Source organism: Mesoplodon bidens, assembly GCF_964165515.1.
Source record: "Mesoplodon bidens genome assembly, chromosome: 19".
NCBI classification, from domain to species: Eukaryota; Metazoa; Chordata; class Mammalia; order Artiodactyla; family Ziphiidae; genus Mesoplodon; species Mesoplodon bidens.
The window spans coordinates 7,934,617-7,961,330 of NC_138179.1; the positions used below are offsets into that span (position 1 = coordinate 7,934,617).

Genomic DNA, 26,714 nt, shown 5'->3' on the forward strand with positions numbered 1-26,714 from the left:
TATTTTAATTTAGTAGGTTGTGTTTTACACTTAACATTAATAAAGGTCTCTAATTATTTTTAAAAAGATAACAAGCAAAGTACTTATGTTGTTTTTGTTTATTATCCTCTCTTTTTTTTATACTGCTTGGATTTTTATGACTATATTATTTTGATGTATAAAAGAAGTAAAATTGAATTTTTGAGAATAAGGTATCTGGGACATGAAGTTGTACTAAGAGGGGAATAGCTTAAAAATTGATATTCTAAAATATTAGCGTGACCAAGAAATAAGTTGAGGGACTTCCCTGGTGGCTCAGTGGTTAAGAATCCGCCTGCCAATGCAGGGGACACGGGTTTGAGCCCTGGTCCAGGAAGATCCCCCATGCCACGGAGCAACTAAGCCCTTGCGCCACAACTACTGAGCCTGCACTCTAGAGCCCGCAAGCCACAACTACTGAAGCCTGCGCGCCTAGAGCCTGTGCTCCGCAACAAGAGAAGCCACCGCAATGAGAAGCCCGCACATTGCAACGAAGAGTACCCGCTGCTTGCCGCAACTAGAGAAAGCCCACGTGCAGCAATGAAGACCCAACGCAGCCAAAAATAAATAAATAAAATAAATAAATTTAATTTTTAAGAAGTCTTAAAAAAAAGAAATAAGTTGAGGTGATTGGTTTAAAAGAAAAGTAAATAATTCAACTAACTAAGTAGTTAATTCACTAGCTAGCCAGATCAACAAGTGTGAGAGAAAGCTCACATTCTCAAAATTAGGAATGAGAAAGTAAAAACAATCATAGATACAGTGGAAAGGGGAAAAATAGCTTTTTGAGTTACAGAATAGCTTCTTTAGATGTACAGTAGCGTATGTAATTCTGTGCTAATCAGTCTGAAAACCTTACTGAAATTGTGTTTCTAGGAAGATACAAATGATCCAAGAGAGAAGTTGATAGACTAAAAACTGTAAAAGAATTGAGAAATTGTACTTTTCTCTTTGTTCACATGCCTCCTCCCTCAGCAGACAAAACTCCCGCCAATGTTAGATACTTTCTTGGGTATATTCAAATAACATTTGATATTATTGGTATTTAAGTGATTTTTCAGACTTATTTCTGGAGCTGTATACTACATATTCAACATTCTTGAAGGGCTAACCAATGCAGTTAGAATAAGAAAAATCTAGCAAAATCAAGTGAAAAACTACAATAAGATAATTCAATAGGAGGATGATTACACATTTATAATTAAAAATTTGATAATTTTTCTATATGCAATATAGGAAAGAATATGTTTGACTTGTTAAAAGAAAACATGCCATGGAGTAAATCCAAAAAGAGGTGTACAGAAATCTGAAAGTCTTCAATAAGTGTAGAAGAAACATATTTTCTTCTTAGATTGGAAGATTCAGTTTTAAAGATATGATTTCTCTCTAACTCTTGTGTCTTGGAACCAAGTTTAATAACTTAAAAATGTGTAATGAAAAAAATAGAGGGCCTCCCTGGTGGCGCAGTGGCTGAGAGTCCGCCTGCCGATGCAGGGGATACGGGTTCGTGCCCCGGTCTGGGAGGATCCCATATGCCGCGGAGCGGCTGGGCCCGTGAGCCGTGGCCGCTGGGCCTGCGCGTCCGGAGCCTGTGCTCCGCAACGGGAGAGGCCGCAACAGTGAGAGGCCTGCATACCACAAAAAGAAAAAAAAAAAAAAAAAAAAAAAAAAAAAATAGTTTTTAACATCCATAATGGAGAATTAAAATTTATGAAACATACTGAAAACTCCTGCATATCAGGAAGAAAAAGAGGACCAAAAAGAAACGTGTTGTCATGTTGACAGTGGTTTTCTCTAGATGGTAAAATTGAATGAATGTTACTCTTTTTTATAAATTCTTTTCTATATTTTCTTATTTAAAAATGTATATATGGGCTTCCCTGGTGGCGCAGTGGTTGAGAGTCCACCTGCCGATGCAGGGGACACGGGTTCGTGCCCCGGTCTGGGAAGATCCCACATGCCGTGGAGCGGCTGGGCCCGTGAGCCATGGCCGCTGAGCCTGCACGTCCAGAGCCTGTGCTCTGCAACGGGAGAGGCCACAACAGTGAGAGGCCTGCGTACCGCAAAAAAAAAAAAAAAAAAAGTATATGCAATTCTGGACTCAAAGGGAAAAATGTTTTAAAGTTGGCTATCTAGAATACAGAAGTGAGTTTTTGGTTTTTTTTTTTGTTTTTTACAATTAAAAAAATGCAGTATAGTTGATTTACAATGTTTCAGCTGTAGAGAATGAGTTTTCTTATAGAGGCAGGATGTTTTGTTATAACCATACTATCTTCTTTCTAGTGCTTCATGGATACACACCTAATTTTCACCAAGATTGGTAGTGAAGCTTTAAGAAGAGGAGTCGAGAAACTTCTTACCCAAATGTAGAGATCACTGATACGTATTGAGTTTTATGTGCCTGGTTATCATTGTTGGTTAGATTTTACATCCAACTAGTTTTTTGTTTTGACCTTCCATTTGTACCATGGTAGCATCTTCCACCATTAGCACAATCATGGTATCTTGAAAATTATGCCATTGACCCATCACGTGAGAGACAGAGTTAGAGAATCTGTGTATTAGACATAAGTTCATTCTTGTAATGATAGGGGAAAAAACTCAATTTCTCATTTAATGGATGGCAAATCTAGTATCATCTTTATATGTGGACGGTGTATTTAAACGTTAGGAAAGGGTTGCCTTCCCGTTTGAGAGTTAACTGTTTCTTGTGCTTTAAATAATGTGAACATTTCCACTTAACCTTTTGCTTACTTAACCAATAAGCAAAGCACTTTGCCCTGCAAAATAAAAAAATCATGTTTGTTGGTCAGTTGTATATTTTTTTAAAGTATGACATAGAACCAATGAGTGGAACAACTGAGCAATTAAAATGTTATAAGAAGCAAGAAATTAAAATATTTGGTTTACCTCCAGAAGAAAGCATTTATTGGGTTGGCCTAAAGGTTCCTTTGGTTTTTAGGTAAAAATAAAAGACACATTTTTCATTTTCATCAAAAACTTTATTAAACAACATATTCACCATTTTGTTCCACTACCTTCTGCTATTTTTCAGGCAGCTTCATAATTCCTTCTTCGCAAAACATTTTATCTTTTTGTGCAAAGAACTATTCCAGGTGCTTTTTACAGTCTTCCAGGGAATTGAAATTTTTTTCCATTAAGAGAATTTTGTAAAGACCGAAATAAATGGAAATCTGGAGGTGCAGTGTCTGGTGAATACAGTGGATGAATCAGAACTTCCCAGCCAAGCTGTAACAGTTTTTACCTGGTCATCAGAGACATGCAGTCTTGCATTATCCTGATGGAAGATTACGTGTTTTTTGTTGACTAATTCTGAACGTTTTTCATTGAGTTCTGCTTTCAGTTGGTCTAATTGGGAGCAGTACTTGTTGGAATTAATTGTTTGGTTTTCTGGAAGGAGCTCATAATAGAGGACTCCCTTCCAATCCCACCATATACACAACATCACCTTCCTTGGGTGAAGATCGGGCTTTGGTTTGGTTGGTGGTGGTTCATTTCGCTTGCCCCATGATTTCTTCCGTTCCAGGTTATTGTACAGTATCCACTTTTCATCACCCGTCACAATTTGTTTTAAAAACTGAACATTTTCATTACATCTAAATAGAGAATTGCATGTGGAAATATGGTCAAGAAGCTTTTTTCGCTTAACTTAACGTGAAACCCAAACATCAAAGTGATTAACATAACCAAGCTGGTGCAAATGATTTTCAGTGCTTGATTTGGATATTTTGAGTATGTCGGCTATCTCCCACGTGGTATAATGTTGATTGTTCTCAGTTAATGTCTCAGTTTGATTGCTTTCAACTTCAACTGGTCTACCCGACCATTGAGTATCATCTAGTGAGAAATCTCCAGTACAGAACTTCGTGAACCACTTTTGACACGTTCCATCAGTCACAGCACCTTCTTCATACACTGCATAAAACTTTTTTTGTGTTTCAGTTGCGTTTTTACCTTTCTTGAAATGATAAAGCATAATATGCTGAAAATGTTGCTTTTTTTCTTCCACCTTCAATATTAAAATGGCTACACAAAAATTCCCCAATTTTGATAAGTTTTTTTTAATGCACGCTGATATGACCGCTGTCACAATACAATCTAACAAAATTGTTTCGAATGAAGTTAAAGAAAACTAAGTGCTATTAGAGCCATCTTACAGGAAAAAACGAATGAACTTTTTTGCCAAGCCAATGCTTTTTAATTAAGTGTGCGTTATATTAAAATACTTCTGTGGTACTTTAATCCAAGAATGTGTAATCTGACAACACGTTAAGATTGTAATTAAACAACAGATAAAGGACATTACATGTAATATACAATGTAACATGAGAGCAAAGTAAAGGAATATCAAGTTATATGCCAAGGTTAATTTTTTCAGAGCTACATTTCAAGTGAATTTTGAGATTAGAGAACAAGAATAAATGTATCTTATGTGTGTTAAACAAAACAAAATATTACTTTATTTTTATTTATTTTGGCTGTGTTGGGTCTTCATTGCTGCGCACGAGGTTTCTCTCGTTGCAGCAGGCGGGGGCTACTCTTTGTTGCGGTGCGTGCTCTCGTTGCAGTGGCTTCTTTTGTTGAGCATGGGCTCTAGAGCACAGGCTCAGTAGTTGTGGCACATGGCTTTAATTGCTCTGTGGCATGTGGGATCTTCCCAACCAGGGCTCGAACCCATGTCCCCTGCATTGGCAAGCAGATTCTTAACCACTGCACCACCAGGGAAGTCCCTAGACCATAGTTTTGAACTTGATTTCTTTTATATCTTTTTCTAAACCTTTCTGAGTTTTTATTTTGGGGAATAAGCCTAGATTATTTGGGGTTTGTTTTGTTTTGTTTTTGATTTTTGTTTTTGTTCTTTTCCATTATTATTTATCATGGGATATTGAATATAGTTCCCTGTGCTATACAGTAGGACCTTGTTGTTTATCCATTCTCTATGTATAGTTTGCCTCTACCAACCACAAACTCCCAGTCCATCCCTCTCCTTCCCCCTGTCCTCCTTGGCAACCACAAATCTGTTCCCTATATCTATGAATCTGTTTCTATTTTGTAGATAGGTTCATTTGTGCCATATTTTAGATTTCACCTATAAGTGATACCATGTGGTATTTGTCTTTCTCTTTCTGACTTCCTTCACTTAGTATGATAATCTCTAGTTGCATCCATGTTGCTGCAAATGCCTTGCCACTTCTTAATTGTGTGATTTAGACCAGGTTATTTAACTTTATATGCCTCAGTTTCCTCATCTGTGGAAGGACAGAGTGAGTTGCTTATGAAAAGCACCTAGAACAGTGGCACATACATATAAGATCTCTGTAAGGATTAAATGCTCTTTTTATTCTGTATTGGTATTCAAAAATCCCATTCATAAAATGTAGAAATTTTCATTTTTGGGGATAAGCCTAGTAAGGATTTTCTTTTTTTGAATTATAGTTGCTGTACAGGAAAGGATGGTTTGAAACAGTTAAATCACTACTCTCTCCCCAGAATTTAAATGCGGACCCCTTTTTAGCTAGAAAAATTAAACGGCTGAGAGAAAAAAAAAAAAAGCTTGTGTTTGTTAATAGGCATACTTACATTTAAAATTGTAACTAAAGTTACTACTTTCCTAAATTTTAGTTTCAAATCCATTTGTTAGGAAATTTGCAGTATTAAAGGGATACTATGAGTTGTAGAACATATAAAGTTTAGTTTAATTGTCTTTATTTGACTAGTAAGTGTAGGCAAAAAAAGTTGTACAACTTTCCATTTCTTCTGTCTTACAAAAGAAATTCTAAGCCTTAAGTTTGCTAATGATGAGTTACTTTGGTAAGAAACTAAGGTTTTTTGGTCCTGTACTGTTTTTGGAGTATGTGTATGTATATATTTTGATACGTGCATTTGTTTTTCTGCCCCAAATCAGAAATATATCACATTGTTAAGCCCCCAAATAGGATATGATTATAAACTCTCAGCTTTATTTTCCCTGAGTTATTCTTTATTGGTTAACTGTGAAGGTATATGTGAGGGAAGGGAATTTTATCATATACATTCCCAGAAGCTTTTTTTTTTTTGGGCCACACTGTGTGGCTTGCGGGATCCTAGTTCCCTGACCAGGGATCAAACCTGTGCCCCCTGCAGTGGGAGCGCTGGGTCCCAGCTACTGGACTGCCAGGGAAGTCCCTGTTTTTCTAACCTCAGAAAACATCATCTCCAAAAATAGCGAATCTTTCCTTATGAAAGTTTATGGTTAAGATGAATATCCAATCACTGTTTGAAGATATCATTTCTGCCTCCCCTTCCTGAGCATGTGGCACTCCCTGTCCCCTCCCTTCCAGCAGTCATTATTGATTTGTATTCCTATATCTACCTAATCTGACCTGGCCTCCATTATGACTAGTGATTTATGCCTAAGAGTTTGCTAAATGAGTTTGTAGTATGTTTTCCCTGTGCAAAGTTAACTGGCCCGTTTGGCAGATGAATTCAGGATCATGTCCTCTTTCTGAAACCCATGTTATTGTCAAATGAGCTAAGTGTTAAGTGCTTACTAATGTAAAGTGAGTTGATATAATAAAATTCCTGCCTTCTGAGGCACTGTATTTATATAGCATATATAAATTCAGTAACATTTGGTGAAGTTGAGGCAGGGGAAAGAGGGGCAGTAGTATTTTTTTTTAACTGTGTACATGTATTATTTGGGATAAACATTTAACACATGTATTAAAATACTATTTTAAATGGAAGTTTTAAAACATCAGGCAGATCTTGAGTTGCAGTGTCAGGGACAGTGCCTCTGCACACAGCCCAGCCCGCTGAGCTGAGGTGTCAGCACAGCCATTTCTCACTGGGCACTCTGATCTGAAGTACTGGGTGTGAGGCCTCTGCATGAAGCGCCCTGTGAACAAGTGAAACCAGACAGAGCACAAAGGAAAAGAAAAAGAAAAGCAAGCTCTGCAAATCCTCTGAAAAAAATGCCTCTGCACCTCTAGCTCTTGCGGAGGTTGGTGTCTTCAGTGGAGCCTCCTATTGCACGGGGACCTTCAAGATGGCAGAGGAGTGGGACATAGAGATCACCTTCCTCCCCACAAATACATCGAAAATACATCTACACGTGGACCAACTACAGAACACATACTGAACGCTGGCAGAAGACCTCAGATGTCCCCAAAGGCAAGAAAATCCCCACGTACCTTGCAGTGTGGCTGACAGGGTCTTGGTGCTCCGGCCTGGTGTCAGGCCTGTGCCTCCAAGGTGAGAGAGTCGAGTTCAGAACATTGGACCACCAGAGACCTCCCCACCCCACGTAATAGCAATCGGCAAGAGCTCTCCCAGAGATCTCCATCTCAACACTAAGACCCAGCTCCACCCAACAGCCAGCAAGCTCCAGTGCTGGACACCCCATGCCAAACAAACAGGAACACAACCCCATCCATTAGCAGAGAGGCTGCCTAAAATCATACTAAGTTCACAGACACCCCAAAACACACGGCCAGACGCGGCCCTGCCCACCAGAACACAGGCACCAGTCCCCTCCACCAGAAAGGCTACATAAGCCACTGAACCAACCTCACCCACTGGGGGCAGACACCAAAAACAACAGGAACTACAAACCTGCAGCCCACGAAAAGGAGACCCCAAACAAACTAAGTTAAACAAAATGAGAACACAGAGAAATATGCAGCAGATGAAGGAGCAATGTAAAAACCCCCCAGACCAAATGAAGAAGAAATAGGCAGTCTACCTGAAAAAGAATTCAGAGTAATGTGAGTAAAGATGATCTAAAATCTTGGAAATAGAATAGAGAAAATACAAGAAACGTTTAACAAGGACTTAGAAGAACTAGAGAGCAAACAAACAGTGATGAACAACACAATAAATAAATTAAAAATACTCTAGAAGGAGTCAATAGCAGAATAATTGAGGCAGAAGAACGGATAAGTGACCTGGAAGATGATACAGTGGAACTAACTACCACAGAGCAGAATAAAGAAAAAAGAATGAAAAGACCTTGGGACACATACAGACTGAAAGTGAGGGGATGGAAAAAGATATTCCATGCAAATGGAAATCAAAAGAAAGCTGGAGTAGCAATTCTCATATCAGACAAGTAGACTTTAACATAAAGACTACTAGAAGAGACAAAGAAGGAATCTACGTTAATGATCAAGGGATCAATCCAAGAAGAAGATATAACAATTGTAAATATTACGCACCCAACATAGGAAGACCTCAGTACATAAGGCAAATGCTAACAGCCATAAAAAGGGAAATCGACAGTAACACAATAATAATAGGGGTCTTTAACACTCCACTTTCACCAATGGACAGATCATCCAAAATGAAAATAAATAAGGAGACACAAGCTTTAAATGACACATTAGACAAGATGGACTTAATTGATATTTAGAGGACATACCATCCAAAAACAACAGAATACACTTTCTTCTCAAGTGCTCATGGAACATTCTCCAGGATAGATCATATATTGGGTCACAAATCAAGCCTTGGTAAATTTAAGAAAACTGAAATCATATCAAGTATCTCTTCCAACCACAACGCTGTGAGACTAGATATCAATACAGGAAAAAAACTGTAAAAAATACAAACACATGGAGGCTAAACAATATACTACTAAATAATGTAAGAGATCACTGAGGAAATCAAAAAATACCTAGAAACAGATGACAATGAAAACACGACCCAAAACCTATGGGATGTAGCAAAAGCAGTTCTAAGAGGGAAGTTTATAGCAATACAATCCTACCTCAAGAAACAAGAAACATCCCAAATAAACAACCTAACCTTGCACCTAAAGCAATTAGAGAAAGAAGAACAAAAAACCCCCAAAGTTAGCAGGAGGAAAGAAATCATAGAGATCAGATCAGAAATAAATGAAAAAGAAATGAAGGAAACAGTAGCAAAGATCAATAAAACTAAAAGCTGGTTCTTTGAGAAGATAAACAAAATTGATAAACCATTAGCCAGACTCATCAAGAAAAAAAGGGAGAAGACTCAAATCAGTAGAATTAGAAATGAAAAAGGAGAAGTAACAACAGACACTGCAGAAATACAAAGGATCATGAGAGATTACTACAAGCAACTATATGCCAATAAAATGGACAACCTGGAAGAAATGGACAAATTCTTAGAAAACCACAACCTTCCGAGACTGAACCAGGAAGAAACAGAAAATAAAAACAGACCAATCACGAGCACTGAGATTGAGACTGTGCTTAAAAATCTTCCAACAAGGGCTTCCCTGGTGGCGCAGTGGTTGAGAGTCCGCCTGCCGATGCAGGGGACACGGGTTCGTGCCCCTATCCCAGAAGATCCCACATGCCGCGCAGCGGCTGGGCCCGCGAGCCATGCCGCGGAGCCTGTGTGTCCGGAGCCTGTGCTCCGCAACGGGAGAGGCCACAGCAATGAGAGGCCTGCGTACAGCAAAAAAAAAAAAAAAAAAAAAAAAAAAAAAAAAAAAAAAAATCTTCCAACAAACAAAAGCCCAGGACCAGATGGCTTCACAGGTGAATTCTATCAAACATGTAGAGAAGAGCTAACACCTATCCTTCTCAAACTCTTCCAAAATATAGCAGAGGGAGGAACACTCCCAAACTCATTCTATGAGGCCACCATCACCCTGATACCAAAACCAGACAAAGATGTCACAAAAAAGAGAAAACTACAGGCCAATATCGCTGATAAACATAGATGCAAAAATCCTCAACAAAATATTAGCCAACAGAATCCAACCGCACATTAAAAGGATCATACACCATGATCAAGTGGGGTTTATCCCAGGAATGCAAGGATTCTTCAATATACCAAATCAATCAGTGTGATACACCATATTAACAAACTGAAGGATAAAAACCATAAGATAATCTCAATAGAAGCAGAAAAGGCTTTTGACAGAATTCAGCACCCATTTATGATAAAAAACTCTCCAGAAAGTGGGCATAGAGGGAACCTACCTCAACATAATAAAGGCCATATATGACAAACGCGCAGCCAACATCGTTCTCAGTGGTAAAAAACTGAAACCATTTCCTCTAAGATCAAGGAACAAGACAAGGATGTCCACTCTCACCACTGTTATTCAACATAGTTTTGGAAGTTTTAGCCATGGCAATCAGAGAAGCAAAAGAAATAAAAGGAATCCAAATTGGAAAAGAAGAAGTTAAACTGTCACTGTTTGAAGATGACATGATACTATACATAGAGAATCCTAAAGATGCTACCAGAACACTACTAGAGCTAATCAATGAATTTGGTAAAGTAGCAGGATACAAAATTAATGCACACATCTCTTGCATTCCTATACACTAACGACGAAAAATCTGAAAGAAATCAGGGAAACACTCCCATTTACCATTGCAACAAAAATAATAAAATACCTCGGAATAAACCTACCTAAGAAGACAAAAGACCTGTATGCAGAAAACTACAAGACACTGATAAAAGAAATTAAAGACGATACAAACAGATAGAGAGATATACCATGTTCTTGGATTGGAAGAATCAGCATTGTGAAAATGACTATACTACCCAAAGCGATCTACAGATTCAGTGCAATCCCTATCAAACTACCAATGGCATTTTTCACAGAACTAGAACAAAAAACTTCACAATTTGTATGGAAATACAAAAGACCCCGAATAGCCAAAGCAATCTTGAGAAAAAAAAATGGAGCTGGAGGAATCAGGCTCCCGGACTTCAGACTATACTACAAAGCTACAGTAATCAAGACAGTATGGTACTGCAACAAAAGAGAAATACAGATCAATGAACAGGATAGAAAGCCCAGAGATAAATCCTTGCACATATGGGTCTTATTGTTGATAAAGGAGGCAAGAACATACAGTGGAGAAAAGACAACCTCTTCAATAAGTGATGCTGGGAAATCTGGACAGTTACATGTAAAAGAATGAAATTAGAACACTTCCTAACACCATACACAAAAATAAACTCAAAATGGATTAAAGACCTAAATGTAAGGCCAGACACTATAAAACTCTTAGAGGAAAACATAGGCAGAACACTCTATGACGGAAATCACAGCAAGATCCTTTTTGACCCACCTCCTAGAGAAATGGAAATAAAAACAAAAATAAACAAATGGGACCTAATGAAACTTCAAAGCTTTTGCACAGCAAAGGAAACCATAAACAAGACCAAAAGACAACCCACAGAATGGGAGAAAATATTTGCAAACAAAACAACTGACAAAGGATTAATCTCCAAAATATACAAGTAGCTCAATATCAAAAAAACAAAGAACCCAATCCAGAGATGGGTAGAAGACCTAAATAGACATTTCTGCATAGAAGATATACAGATTGCCAACAAACTCATGAAAAGATGCTCAATATCACTAATCATTAGAGAAATGCAAATCAAAACTACAGTGAGGTATCACCTCACAGGGGTCAGAATGGCCATCATCAAAAGATCTACAAACAATAAATGCTGGTGAGGGTGTGGAGAAAAGGGAGCCCTCTTGCACTGTTGTTAGGAATGTAAATTGATACAGTCACGGAGAACACTATGGAGGTTCTTTAAAAAACTAAAAATAGAACTACCATATGACCCAAAAATCCCACTACTGGGCCTGTACCCTGAGAAAACCATAATTCAAAAAGAGACATGTACCACAGTGTTCATTGCAGCACTATTTACAATAGCTGGGACATGGAAGCAACCTAAGTGTCCATCAACAGATGAATGGATAAAGAAAATGTGGCACATATATACAATGGAATATTACTCAGCCATAAAAAGAAACGAAATTGAACTAGTTGTAGTGAGTTGGAAGGACTTAGAGTCTGTCATACAGAGTGAAGTAATTCAAAAAGAGAAAAACAAATACCGTATGCTAACACATATATGTGGAATCTAAAAAAAAAAAAAGGTTCTGATGAACCTAGGGTCAGGACAGGAATAAAGATGCAGACATAGCCAGTGGAGTTGAGGACACGGGGAGGGGGAAGGGTAACCTGGGACGAAGTGAGAGAGTAGCATATATACACTACCAAACGTAAAACAGATAACTAGTGGGAAGCAGCTGCATCGCACAGGGAGATCAGCTCGGTGCTTTGTGACCACCTAGAGGGGTGGGATAGGGAGGGTGGGAGGGAGATGCAAGAGGGAGGGCATGTGGTGATATATGTATACATATAGCTGATTCACTTTTGTTACACAGCAGAAACCAACAGGACATTGTAAAGCAATTACACTCCAATAAAGATGTTAAAGAAAAAAAAGTCAAGCAAAAGGTGTAAATGATTGTGACATGATCAGAAATCCTGCCATGCTGGATTACTTTAGATATAATTTACTGTTAGTCTGCTTGTGAAGTTTCATGCCTGGAACTGAACTGAGGTTTTTGTGGTCTGAAGAGCCCTTAATGGGGCCTAGTGACCAGTTCTGGCTTCTAGATATTATCTTTGATATCATTTTGATAATTTTACTTTACCCAGTTTTGTTTAAAAAAAAAAAAGTTTAGTTTCTTGAATATAATTGTTCTTTTTTTTTTTTTTTTTTTTTTTTGCCATACGCGGGCCTTTCACTGTTGTGGCCTCTCCTGTTGTGGAGCACAGGCTCCGGACACACAGGCTCAGCAGCCATGGTTCACGGGCCCAGCTGCTCCGTGGCATGTGGGATCTTCCCAGACCGGGGCACGAACCCGTGTCCCCTGCATCGGCAGGCAGACTCTCAACCGCTGTGCCACTAGGGAAGCCCTAATTGTTCTTTTTTAATCAATTTATCTGTTTATTTTTTGGCTGCATTGGGTCTTCGTTGCTGTGCGTGGGCTTTTTCTAGTTGCGGCGAGCGGCGGCTATTCTTCGTTGTGGTGTGTGGGCTTCTCATTGTGGTGGCTTCTCTTTGTTGTGGAGCATGGGCTCTAGCCACTCAGACTTCAGTAGTTGTGGCACGCAGACTCAGTAGTTGTGGCGCACGGGCTTAGTTGCTCTGCAGCATGTGAGATATTCCCGGACCAGGGATCGAACCATGTCCCCTGCATTGGCTGGCGGATTCTTAACCCCTGTTCCACGAGGGAAGTCCTGAGTATAACTGTTTTTAGTGTTTAATAAATAATTATATAGCACTTTTTAGTACTTAGCATGTACCATATACTATTATACAAACATTAATTTCTAAATATTATATACAACTATTAAAGTGTTCTCTATGAATTATAGAGATTTGTTAACTTAGCGTTACATTTCTCTTAGCATAAGCATCTTCCCTGATATTACTGTGTAATCTTAACTTTGAGTAATAGTCATAAATTCATCAAATATTAACTCCATCAAATTATATTCATAAGTAAAGTAGAAATTGAAATTAAATTAAAAATTTTTAATGTTATCTTTTTTTGTTTGTTTTTAATTTCAGCTGTACCAACAGGGACGCTTATGTCAACTGGGCAGTGAATTTTGTGAATTGGAAGTTTTTGCTAAAGTATTGAGAGCTTTGGATAAAAGGTAAACTCATTTTGTAACAATTGTGGTAAACTGTACATATCTGAATTTTACCATTGTGACCATATTTTAAGTGTACAGTTCAGTAGCAGTAAGTACATTCATATTGTTTTGAAACCATCAGTACCACCTTTGCTTTTTGTGTTCAAGAAAGACTGAATTCATCTTCCCCGTTCTGGCTATTATGTAGTAGGAGTTACATGTGGATGTAGGTGACATGGCCTTTGATTGTCCTTGCTGTTCTCTTTAGCATTCTTGCCTAAATTTACTTGAAATGCCATTTCTTTTTCCGAACCTACATTTCTGGGAAAATAAGAATGTAGTTTTACAAAATATTGTTAATCTCTAATATGAATGTTGCCAAGTTAAGTAAATACTTGTTAGAATGCGTAGTATATGTCAAGTACTATTCTAGATGCTGGGGTTACAGCAGTGAATAAGTTTTACAAGGTCTCTTCGTCATGGAGTTTGTATTTTAGAAAGAGAAGATAAAATAATCAACAAGTAACATGTTAACAAATTAACATGATTTCATTGTTTAGGGATACCTTTGGATGTGACCTGTGTACTAAGCCTAAGAGAAATTTCTTGGTTAGTTGACTAATTAAAAATTAATCTGTTAAAAAATAATAGATGAGAGCTTCATTTTGGGACAAGAAAGCCATAGAAAAACTTTTTAAAGAAATTCTTTACTCTTGGAAAAGGTTAGCTTTCTAGGATTTGAATTTCTCCATGCAGTTCTAAAGATGGCCATTATAAAGATTTAGTGGACTACCTCTCTTTCATCTCTCAGCTTATCTTTTTACCAAGTCCAGATCCCTTGGTAAGTGTTTAATATATTTGTGAAACTAAACGCATGTAGTTTGACTTTTTTCCCCCTTTATGCAAAGCAGTGACTTGGTTATTTACAATTTTGTTTAAAGCAGTTTTTTTATTGAGATAATTCACATACCATAAATTCATCATTTTAAACTGTACAATTCATTAGTTTTTAGTATATTCACAAATTTTTGCAACTATCACCACTATCTAATTCTAGAAAACTTTCATCATCCCCAAAAGAAACCCTGTACCCATTAACAGTCACTCCCTATTTCCCCTTACCCCTGGTCTCTAGCCTACCATTAATCTACTCTCTGTTTCTGGGTTTATCTGCTCTAGATATTTCATATAAATGGAACTATACAGTATGTGCTCTTTCGTGACTGGATTTTACCTATAATGTTTTCAAGGTTCATTCATGGCTGTTGTTTGTATCAATTTTCCATTGTGTGGATATACTATGTTTTGGTTATCTGGTCATCTGCTGATGAACATTTGGGTTGTTTCTACCTTTTGGCCATTATGAATAATGCTGCTATGAATGCTCATGGACAAGATTGTGTGTGGATGTATATTTTCAGTTCTCTTGTATGTATATATAACTAGGGTAAACCTAGGTTTAACTTTTTGAGTAACTCCTAAATTGTTTCCCACAGCAGCTGCACCATTTTATTGGGTTGGCCAAAAAAGTGACTTTGGTTTTTAAGTAAAAGTAAAAGACACATTTTTCATTTTCACCAAAAACTTTATTAAACAGCATATTCACCATTTTGTTCCACTATCTTCTGCCATTTTTCAGGCAACTTCATAATTCCATCTTCTCAAAACTTTTTATCTTTTTGAGCAAAGAACTGCTCCAGGTGCCTTTTACTGTCTCCCAGGGAATTGAAAGTTTTTCCATTAAGAGAATTTTGTAAAGACAGAAATAAATGGAAATCCGAAGGTGCAATGTCTGGTGAATACAGCGGATGAATCAGAACTTCCCAGCCAAGCTGTAACAGTTTTTGCCTGGTCATCAAAGAGACATGCGGTCTTGGAGCTCATAATAGAGGACTCCCTTCCAATCCCACCATATACACAGCATCACCTTCCTTGGGTGAAGATCGGGCTTTGATTTGGTTGATAGTGGTTCATTTCGCTTGCCCCATGATCTCTTCCGTTCCAGGTTATTGTACAGTATCTACTTCTCATCACCCATCACAATTTGTTTTAAAAACAGAACATTTTCTCGTTACATTTAAGTAGAGAATCCATTCAGAAATACAGTCAAGAAGGTTTTTTTTTCTTAACTTATGTGGAACCCAAACATCAAAGCAATTAGTATAACCAAGCTGGTACAAATGATTTTCAACGCTTGATTTGGATGTTTTGAGTATGTTAGCTATGTCCCGCACCATATAATGTTGATTGTTCTCAATCAATGTCTCGATTTGATTGCTTTCAACTTCAACTGGTCTACCCAACTGTGGAGCATCATCCAGTGAGAAATCTCCAGCACGAAACTTCGCAAACCACTTTGGACATGTTCAATCAGTCATAGCACCTTTTCCATATACTGCACAAATATTTTTTTGTGTTTCAGTTGCGTTTTTACTTTTCTTGAAATAGTAAAGCATAATATGCTGAAAATGTTGCTTTTTTTCTTCCATCTTCAATATTAAAATGGCTACACAAAAATTCACCAATTTTGATGTGTTTTTTTAAATGCACGCTGATTTGACAGCTGTCACATACAGTCTAACAAAATTGTTTTGAATGAAGCTAAAGACACCTAAGCGCTGCTAGAGCCATCTTACGGAAACAACCAAATGAACCTTTTGGCCAACCCACTATGTCCCTATTACCAACGTATGAGGGTTCCAATTTTTCCATATCCTTGCCATCAACTGTTTTTTAACAAGTAGTATTATAGCCATCCTAGATAGTGTGAAGTCGTATCTCATTGTGAGTTTGATTTGCATTTCCCTAATCACTAATGATATTGAGCATCTTTTCTTGTGCTTATTGGCCTTTGTATATTTTCTTCGGAGGAATCTCTGTTCAAATCTATTGCCCATTTTTTAATTGGGTCATTGTTGAATTACAAGACAATTTGGTTTTTAAGATTGATGTTAGAAGTTGTTGTTTTCATCCTTCATTGTCATCAGCTTACATATACAGAATCATTCAGTGATCCACTGAGTAAAAGATACTAGGCTAAATTGTGAATTATTATGACCTCATAATTCATAAGGCAAACAGTTGCTTTTTATCTTATTCTATCTTTGAAAATAATGGTACTGTTACTTCAAAAGAGCAAGTTGGCCCTTTCTTTTTTCTTTTTTTAGATTGCAAGTTTTATTTTTGAATCCCCATTGAAATAAATATGTTAATCTTTGAAAAATATTTGGTTATATGCCACTAAAATTGTGCCTAGAGCCCCTAGTGATAGTCATGCCTCATTCTGGAAAACACTACCGTAGGGAATTACTGGAGGTACCCTGGGGAGGTAGGATGAGGCCACTGTTTGTTGAGCAAGGGTCATCTGTGTCCCAAGTAAGCTGCTTGCTGCTGTTCATAATTCTCTGAGCCCCAGACCTACCAGCATATTTGATCTTATCTTTCCTGGCTGGCAATACTTTGGTGACTCCCTGTTCTCTTCTAGATAGAAGAGTAAATGCCTTAACATAACCTACAAGGTCCTTGGGGATCCTGGGATAGGCCTACCATGGCCCCATCAGGCTGGTGAAGAGAGAGAGACAGGAGACAGGGAGGATCTCCTGGAGGAAGTGACATTTGAGCTGAAGTCTAACCGATTTATGGGAGAGAACTAGGTGGTGGTGGTGAAGAGCTTTTTCAGGTAGAAGGAACAGCACGTGCAGATTACCCGAGGCAGGAAGGAACAATGTGCGTGAAAGTTAGCACTTGCTAAAAGGACAAAATATGTTACCTTTCTAAAAACAAAAACGACCTTTTCCTTCTCTTGCAGACATTTGCTTCATCACTGTTTCCAGGCTTTGATGGATCATGGTGTGAAAGTTGCTTCAGTGTTAGCCTACTCATTCAGTAGACGGTGCTCTTACATAGCGGAATCCGATGCTGCAGTAAAGGAAAAAGCCATTCAGGTTGGCTTTGTTTTAGGTAAGTCATGGTAAAACAGAGGGGTGTTCTGTCCTGCAACGTGACTCAGAACTAAGCCTGCTGGCATTAAAGGATTCTCACAGGACATTCCCAAGGACAACATGGGAGGTCATGAGAAGAACTAGATGTGGTACATTAAACATTAACTTTGTGCTAAGTATGATACTGTGTATCTAAATGCTGTCTTTCGAGAAAATTCCAATGATGTGAGGGTATTCATAGCGTTTTAGAAACGAGGAAACGGACTCAGAAGAGTTGAGTAACGTGCTCACGTCCCATAGTAATGGAGCTAAGTTTAGAATCCCGTGGCCCTGTGATTCCGAACCACTTACCTTTCTACCATGTCAAGCTGCTACCAACCTCTGTCGCCAGCTTACTGTGTGTTGTGACATGGGACTTAACCCTTTTGGGACCGCCGTCTTCCCATCTCTAAAATGAGGGTAAATCTCCATTTCCTCATGGGTATGAGAATTCTAAAAACATAAATGGAAAAGGATTCTGAAAAGGTTTTGTATGCTACACACATAGAAAAATATCATTTAATGTTTGCATAACATTTTAGTATGGCTTTTACAAATCTACGTAGATAAGTATGTCTCGGGCAATTATTTATTCAAGTTATTGCTACCTTTTTACTTTGTTTTTGGAAAAATTTTTATTTTGAAATGATTGTAGATTTACAGACAGTATCAAAACCAGGAAATTGATACTGGTTTAATACTGTTACCTAGACTATAGACCTTACTTAACTTTCATTGGTTTTTACATATACTCATTTGTGTGTGTGTGTGTTTTATTTAAAAGTAGTTGACATACAGTATTATGTTGGTTTCAGGTGTACTGCATAGTGATTTGGAATTTGCATACTTTATGAAATGATTGCCATGACAAGTATAGTCCCTGTATAAAGTTATTACAGTATTATTGACCATGTTCCTTAGGCTGTATATTACATTCCCATGGCTTATTTATTTTCTAACTGGAGGCTCAGACCTCTTAACCCCCTTCACCTATTTCACCCCACACCTCACCTCCTTTCTCTGGCAACCAACTGTTTGGTCTCTGTATCTACGAGTCTATTTTCATTTTGTTTTGTTTGTTTTGATTTTTAGAGTCGACGTATAAGTGAGATCATATGGTATTTGTCTTTCTCTGTCTGACTTATTTCACTTAGCATGATACCCTCTAGATCCATCTGTGTTGTCACAAGATTTCTTTTTTTTTTATGTTTAATTTTTGTGGTTGGGTAATATTCCACTGTTGTGTGTATAAATATATCTCACACCTTCTTTATCCGTTCATTCATCTATTGATGGACATTTAGGTTGCTTACATATCTTGGCTATTATAAATAATGCTTCACTGGACATTGAGGTGCATATATCTTTTTTGAGTTAGTGTTTTTGCCTTTTTTGGATAAATACCCAGAAGTGAAATTGCTAGATCATGTGGCAGTTCTACATTAAATTTTTTGAGCAACGTCCACACGGTTCTCCATAGTGGCTGTGCCAACTTACAGCCCCACCAGCAGTGCAGGAGGGTTCCCTTGTCTCCACACCCTCGCGAACACTCGTTATTTGTTGTTTTCTGGTGATGACAGCCATCCTGACAGGTGTGAGGTGGTATCTCATTGTGGTTTTGATTTGCATTTCCCTGATGATTAGTGTTGTGGAGCATCTTTTCATGTATCTATTGGCCATCTGTATGTCTTTTTTGGAAGAATGTCTATTCAGATCCTCTGCCCATTTTTTTATTTTATAAATTTATTTATTTTATTTATTTAGTTTTGGCTGCGTTGGGTCTTTGTTGCTGCACGCAGGCTTTCTCTAGTTGCGGGGAGTGGGGGGCTACTGTTTGTTGCGGTGCGCGGGCTTCTCATTGTGGTGGCTCCTCTTGTTGCAGAGCACGGGCTCTAGGCGCACGGGCTTCAGTAGCAGCACACGGGCTTAGTCGCTCCACAGCATGTAGGATCTTCCCGGACAAGGGCTTGAACCCGTGTCCCCTGCATTGGCAGGTGGATTCTTAACCACTGAGCCACCAGGGAAGCCCTACCTTTCATTTTTAACTTCTCACATTAATGCGTGTGTGTGCATGTTTTCTCTCTCTCTCTCTCTTTGGCACGTGCACATTTACTTTCTTTGCCAAGTTTTCATGATCATTTCCTTCAGTATTAGGAAAAAAAAATTTTTTTTGTAGTGGTCATAGAGAGTTTGCTTGGAGGTACTTAAGAACATTCTTTTCTGAAAACAACCTTCAGCATTTGTCCTTTGATAGTCCTGTGGAGTATAAATTGCAACAAAGAATTGTGACTAAAGAATGTTTCTTAATAGAGTGTTTGTGACCTAGATGAATGTTAATATTGACATCCATTTAGTCCTAGGTAGTCATGTAAAAATCTGTGTGGGAGATGTTTAGTATCGAGGAAGATGAAAGGCAGGAAGGCTAATGTTCACTGAGGTCCTCTGTTGTCTCTTCACTTGTACCCGTCTGGCTACTGTAAGGAGCCAGATGGAACAAGTATCTTGGAGTTAGAACCAAGTCCTAACAGATTCAGTTATATTATCAGTCTTGATCCTAAAATTACCAAAACAGTGAAAACACTTCATACCAGAAGTATACATGATGGAAACTTTTAAAAAATAACAGCTTTATTGAGATATAATTCACATACCATACAGTGCACCCATTTAAAGTATATGATTTAAAGGTCTTTAGTATTTTCACAGCGTTCAGTCCCTGGTCAGGGAACTAAGATCCCACAAGCTGCATGGCGTGGCCAAAAGAAAAAAAAAAAAAAAGAAGCTTGAGGAGGTACCTCGCAGAGCTGGGATGCTGCTTGGCTGGTAGAGGTGCCTCAGAGTTCTGAGAAGGGAGCTCGTGGGTCTAGAATCTCGACCTCTAGGAGGGACACCTGACTGGCTGGTACTAGTACCTCTCTGATGGGGTGCTGTGAATCAGGTTCTGTAAGTGTTGGAAAACTGCAGCTGGAATTGGCTTACTGAGATGAATTGCCACTGCCAGAGTAAAGAAACATTACCCTGGGACACTGCTGTTAGCAGGGGCATTGCTGGCAGAAACTGGAAGCTATCAGGGAGTGTCTCTTACTTCTCCAGTCTTACAGTCTTTCTCTCTCGTGCCTTCTTTGGTAGAGACTACTAGGGAGCCAGCTGGCAGAGGAGAAATGTGGTTATAGAGTCCTAGCCCAGCGTCATAAAACAGTCTAGAAGGGTTGGTTTGAAGCCGAGAGATAACAGCCTAATAACCCAGCACAGTGCACAATATGTTGAGATAATGAGTAGGAGGTTGCTTCGTATGAATATTATAATCTCATTATTCCAGTCATTCAGTGAGGACCCTAAAATGTCATATTTGGGGGGATAAAAAAGTGTTCTAAAGCACACTTCTCTCCAGTTAAAATATTTGTTTCACTTCCTATAGCTTTGATCAAACATGAAACACCAGTCTGAGCAAAATATATTTTTTCTTGACCCAGATACTATTGACGCTATTAAGATTAGTTGACACTATCAAAAAATGTATTAAACTATTAGGAGGGGGTCAGGAGCCTCTAAAAAGATGGACAGTGTCCTAAGGAAATGAGGCCCACATGCCCCATGCATTACGACTGTTGGAGGACAGCAGTTTAATTTTTGGCTAAAAAAACATTAAGATGAGCAAGCACTACTGTCCCTTTCATCCGCGTAACCTCTGTGATGTGCTGTTATGCTAAGAAGATTAAGTTTATTCAGATGTCTTTATCCTCTTTGGGATTGGGTATGGAGAGATTGGAAAGTTATGTTTACCCTGCATGATTAACATGTTAGACAAATCACTAAATATAGTGGCTAATGAGCTGGAAAATGTCAACTCTTAGGCGATGAAGTACATTCAGAGGGCTAAAACTTTTTTTAAAAAATTTATTTATTTTACTTATTTTGGGCTGCACTGGGTCTTCGTTGATGGGCTGGCCTTCTCTAGTTGCAGCGAGCAGGGGCTACTCTTTGTTGCTGTGCGTGGGCTTCTCATTGCGGTGGTTTCTCTTGCTTCAGAGCACGGGCTCTAGGTGCACGGGCTTAGTAGCTGTGGCGAGTGGGCTCAGTAGTTGTGGCTTGCGGGCTCTAGAGCGCAGGCTCAGTAGTTGTGGCACACGGGCTTAGTTGCTCCGAGGCATGTGGGATCTTCCCGGACCAGGGATCGAACCCATGTCCCCTGCATTGGCAAGCGGATTCTTAACCACTGCACCACCAGGGAAGCCCAAGGCTAAAACCCTTGACTCCTGGGACTTCCCTGGTGGCGCAGTGGTTAAGAATCCGCCTGCCAATGCAGGGGACATGGGTTCGATCCCTGGTCGGGGAAGATCCCACATGCCGCCGAGCACCTAAGCCCGTGCGCCACAGCTACTGAGCCCGTGTGCCACAACTACTGAAGCCCGCGCACCTAGAGCCTGTGCTCCACAGCAAGAGAAGCCACCGCAGCAAGAAGCCCGCGCACCGCAACAAAGAGTAGCCCCTGCTCACCGCAGCTAGAGAAAGCCCGCGCGCAGCAATGAAGACCCAATGCAGCCGAAAGTAAAAAAACAAAACAAAACAAAAACTCTTTACTCCTTATTCAGGGTCTCAACTTTGATCTAATTTCCCTAGTTTGAAAGTTCCTTTTTTTTTTTTTTTTTAAATTTCACAGTTAGTATCTTTGTTTCAGACTAAACAGAGGTTTTTTCATTTTAGGTAATAATCATTGTAAGCATGTCATTTTAGCTTTCAAGTGATTTATTATATTATCTAAAGCTTTTGGTTTTTCTTGTCCCTTAGGTGGCTTTCTTTCAGATGCAGGCTGGTACAGTGATGCTGAGAAAGTTTTCCTGTCTTGCCTTCAGTTGTGTACTCTACATGATGAGATGCTTCATTGGTTTCGTGCAGTAGAATGTTGTGTGAGGTAAGTTGGAACAGTCCTTTAATTACATGCTGTAATGGTATTAGTGGCTTTTTAAAAAATATTTATTTATTTTAGGCTGTGTTGGGTCTTTGTTGCTGCGTGCAGGCTTTCTCTAGTGCAGCGAGCGGGGGCTACTCTTCGTTGCGGTGTGTGGGCTTCTCCTTGCGGTGGCTTCTCTTGTTGTAGAGCACGGGCTTCAGTAGTTGTGGCATGCGAGCTCAGTTGTGGCACACGGGTTTAGTTGCTCCGTGGCATGTGGGATCTTCCTGGACCAGGGATCAAACCAGTGTCCCCTGCATTGGCAGGCAGATTCTTGACCACTGTGCCACGAGGGAAGTCCCTTCTTGGTTTTGTGTGTGTGTGTGTGTGTATGTGTGTGTGTGTTTTGTTTTGTTTTTACTGTGCTCCGTTTACATTTTTGGAATTGTACATAACCTGATTAATATTTTACTTCTAAATAACCTTTTTTTTTTTTTTTTTTTTTTTTTTTTGCGGTACGCGGGCCTCTCACTGTTGTGGGCTCTCCCGTTGTGGAGCACAGGCTCCGGATGCGCAGGCTCAACGGCCATGGCTCACGGGCCCAGCCGCTCCGCAACATGTGGGATCTTCCCGGACCGGGGCACGAACCCGCGTCCCCTGCATTGACAGGCGGACTCTCAAGCACTGCGCCACCAGGGAAGCCCCTAAATAACCTTTTCTTAAAAAAAATCTTTATTTATTATTTATTTGGCTGCACGGGGTCTTAGTTGTGGCACGCGGGAATCTTTGTTGCTGCTTGCGGGATCTTCGTTGAGGTGTGTGGGATCTTTGGTTGTGGCATGTGGGATCTTTTGTTTTTAGTTGCAGCATGTGGGATCTAGTTCCCTGACCAGGGATCAAACCCAGGTCCCCTGCATTGGGAGCATGGAGTCTTAGCCACTGGACCACCAGGGAAGTCCCTAACCGTTCTTTTTTTTTTTTGATGTGGACCATTTTTTAAATCTTTATTGAATTTGTTATAGTATTGCTTCTGTCTTATGTTTTGGATTTTTGGCTGCGAGGCACCTGGGATCTTAGCTCCCTGACCAGGGATTGAACCCACACCCCTGCATTGGAAGGCGAAGTCTTAACCACTGGACAGCCAGGGAGGTCCCCCTAACTTTCTTTAAGATACATTTTTTTAACAGATGTACTTAAATGAAAGGCAAGCAGATACAGAAGTAACTCTTTGATTTTACTGTCTTTTTTTTGTATATGTAACGTTTAGTTTTAGCTATTTTCATGTAGGTTTTCTCTCTGTCCGCCCCATTTGATTTGACATTTCTTAAAAAGAATTTTTTTATGAAACTAAGGGGAAATCGAAATAAAGTTGAAAAAATAACAAAATAATTCTTTGTCCTAAGTTAACTAGAGTCTGGTCAGTTTACTGAATTTATAGTCTTCTATTTTTTTGAATAAGGGGTCATATATTTTTTTTGTACCTTAGAGATGAGTTAATTAAATCTGCACCTCTTCAGAGCTAGAATACAGGTTCTTCTATATAAAACCATTGTTGATCTATGCTCCTGTTGACTAAAGCTCTCTCTGCTCAGTCTTTTGAGGTTATTACTCCATTTTATACAGGGCTTACCTGTGTTAGACAAACATTCAAATCCTGAAGTTAATTTTATAATGTGCAAACTTAATTATAAATAATACTTTAGAAGCTTAGGGTAATTTCCCACAGATATTTATGATAAATTATAGTAATACTTGTGCTCAGAAACTATAAAAGGCTTGGTACTGGACCTGTAGTTTGTAGTACTGACAATCTGTGTCATCTTTCCTCCCCACTTCTGCCCATCCTAGGAATAGAAGACTAGACTATCTCATATGGATTTTAGGGGCTAGCTAAATGTTTCTTTGTGTATGAACTAGTTAATTTAGAACAGAAAACCCATTTTGTATGATTTTCATTGTAGATTGCTCTTTCACTGCAAGCAGTCTTTTGACCAAAAGGTAAAACATTTTCTTCTTGTAAGTGCTTGCTTTTTTTTTTTTTTTTTTTTTTTTTTTTTTCTTTTTGCTGTACGCGGGCCTCTCACTGCTGTGGCCTCTCCCGTTGCGGAGCACAGGCTCCGGACACACAGGCTCCGCGGCCATGGCTCGCGGGCCCAGCCGCTGCGCGGCATGTGGGATCTTCCGGGATAGGGGCACGAACCCGTGTCCCCTGCATCGGCAGGCGGACTCTCAACCACTGCGCCACCAGGGAAGCCCAGTGCTTGCTTTTTATGCACAAAGTCAGAAGATTTATTCCATCCAGATAACTAACATTTCTCCTATCTGTCTGATTTTAAGTCTCTTATATAAATTTTGCATTAATATAACCAAGAGGTTTAGTTTTCTCAAAGGACCAGGACTCCTCTTCTTTTTCCTATTTTGTCATCTTTAGCATGTAGCTCACTTCATTATGTTTGCAAATGCTACGGGCAAGGAGAAGGGCAAAGGACTCATGCCCGCTGAGTCTGCTTCCTTTTTCTTTTTTTTTTTTTTTTTTTCTTTCAGTAAGAAAAAGTAGCTTTCCCAGAGGCCTAGCCTTATCTTCTTTACTTATTACCTCTCTTTGAAACTGGGAAACTGGGACACATTCTGCACATCCTCCAACCAGTATAAGGTGGTCTGGAGAGCAAAACATTTTTAACTGTGCATTTTGCTGCCCCAAATGAACTCATGGGTCTACATTAAGGAAGGAGGAGAGGGGAATATTGGACAGGTAACTGTAAATACTGTGAGTGCTCGGGCTGTTTTCAGAACAAGCACATGTGAATAGGAAAATACCTGTGCCAAGAAACAAAACTATTTATACCAGCTTACTGCCTACATACCTAGACATCTTGTTCTTAAGAATTTTAAATTTCAAAATAAAATTTGCTTCTACACAGCTTTGCTTGCTAAATTCTTGGCCATTACAGATGTTAAGATAATTTTTATTATTATAGTAGTATTTTTTGAAAAAATATTAAATTATTCTTACTTAGCTTTTAACTGATTTGGGAGAGGATTATTTTGGAGAACAGATACTAATGAAATCCTTTAGCCAATCCCAGGAGCTTTGAGCCTAATGTAACAGGGTGTTTTTAACTTTAATAGCACAAAACTATTTTCTAATCTGGGGCTGGCATGGAAGCAGTATAGAGCAAGTATCAGAGACTCTTCTTGTTAAATCTGGTACCATTTCTCAGTCTTTGTTTTATTCGTTGAAGTCTCTGCCTAGTTTCGTTTACTTGCTTTCTATTTAATAGCTTTGTTTGTTCTGCTCATGTGCGTGTCTATTACCAAACAAATTGAAAACATACAGAAAACTATGAAGAAGAAAATAAATATTATCTGTAACCCTGCTGCCTAGAAATAACCACAATTATTATTTTGGTGTGTTTTGGGGATTTTAAGTGAAAAATGGAACTTCCTGAACTGGAGGGAAAAGACTTGAATCTAGATTGAAAAAGAACCTTGAGCCCGAAGCACGTGAATTTCTTGAAATCCAAGGATAAACAGGAGTTAGAAGCTAAGAGAGAAGAGCAGTATCTCAATTACTGAGAAAATACTGCACTTCACAAACTTTTAGGATAAAATTCAGATTTTTCAAATTTGTAGATACCAAATATACCTCCAGGTACTTTATCTGAGGAAAATAGTCAATAAATATCTCTGACCAAATAAAAGTTCAATAGTAACAAATCTCAAGACAGGGGAAGCTGGTGTAGAAACAGTGGTAAGCAGTGAATATTGTCATATATAGTTGGACGTAATGGAGCGGAAAGAATGAAGAACAAATGGTGAATTTGTCATATGTCTTATGTAAGGATTTTTTTTCAAACTGGAAATGAAAGGGAAATTTTAGAAATAACAAGACAGAAATTCTCAGTTACCACATACTATTAAATGTAAGGTAAGTTTGTGTTTTTTCCACCTGAAAATTGAAAAAAGAGTTGCCTTACAAAGTCCCTCATGTTATGTGATGTTCTTTCAAGTCTCTTGTTTTGAACAACAAAGTACTGTTTGGGAAAGAAATGTTAGCCTGAAACTCAGCCAGTGCCAATAACAGGAAGCTCATAGAGGTCACCTGGCAGAATTTTCTTTTTACGGAAGCAATGGAATTTAACATAATTTAACACAAAATTTAGAATTATTCTAGGGGTCATAACCTTATAGTTGTGTTAGATATCTTTAAACTGGCTTCTTGGATATTACTTTGAAATGTGATGCATTAAGTGGTTTGGTTGTGGAGATTATGGGTGTCTCCTTGTCTTAGGTGGAATGGGAAAGCCCAACTGTCTTAATGCTTTGCAAATGATTGCTGGTACCTTTGGATAACATTTC

General features: G+C 38.8%; 1 protein-coding gene across 1 annotated transcript in view; it reads left to right on the forward strand.

Moving 5' to 3' along the window:
- APPBP2 (amyloid beta precursor protein binding protein 2) overlaps nt 1–26,714 on the forward strand; it is a 64,413-nt gene that overhangs the window by 9,370 nt on the left and 28,329 nt on the right. The window contains exons 2-4 of the mRNA XM_081218984.1: nt 13,417–13,505; nt 17,293–17,444; nt 22,253–22,376. Coding sequence (XP_081075110.1) covers nt 13,417–13,505; nt 17,293–17,444; nt 22,253–22,376 — 365 coding nt within the window. The remainder of the gene's footprint in view (nt 1–13,416; nt 13,506–17,292; nt 17,445–22,252; nt 22,377–26,714) is intronic.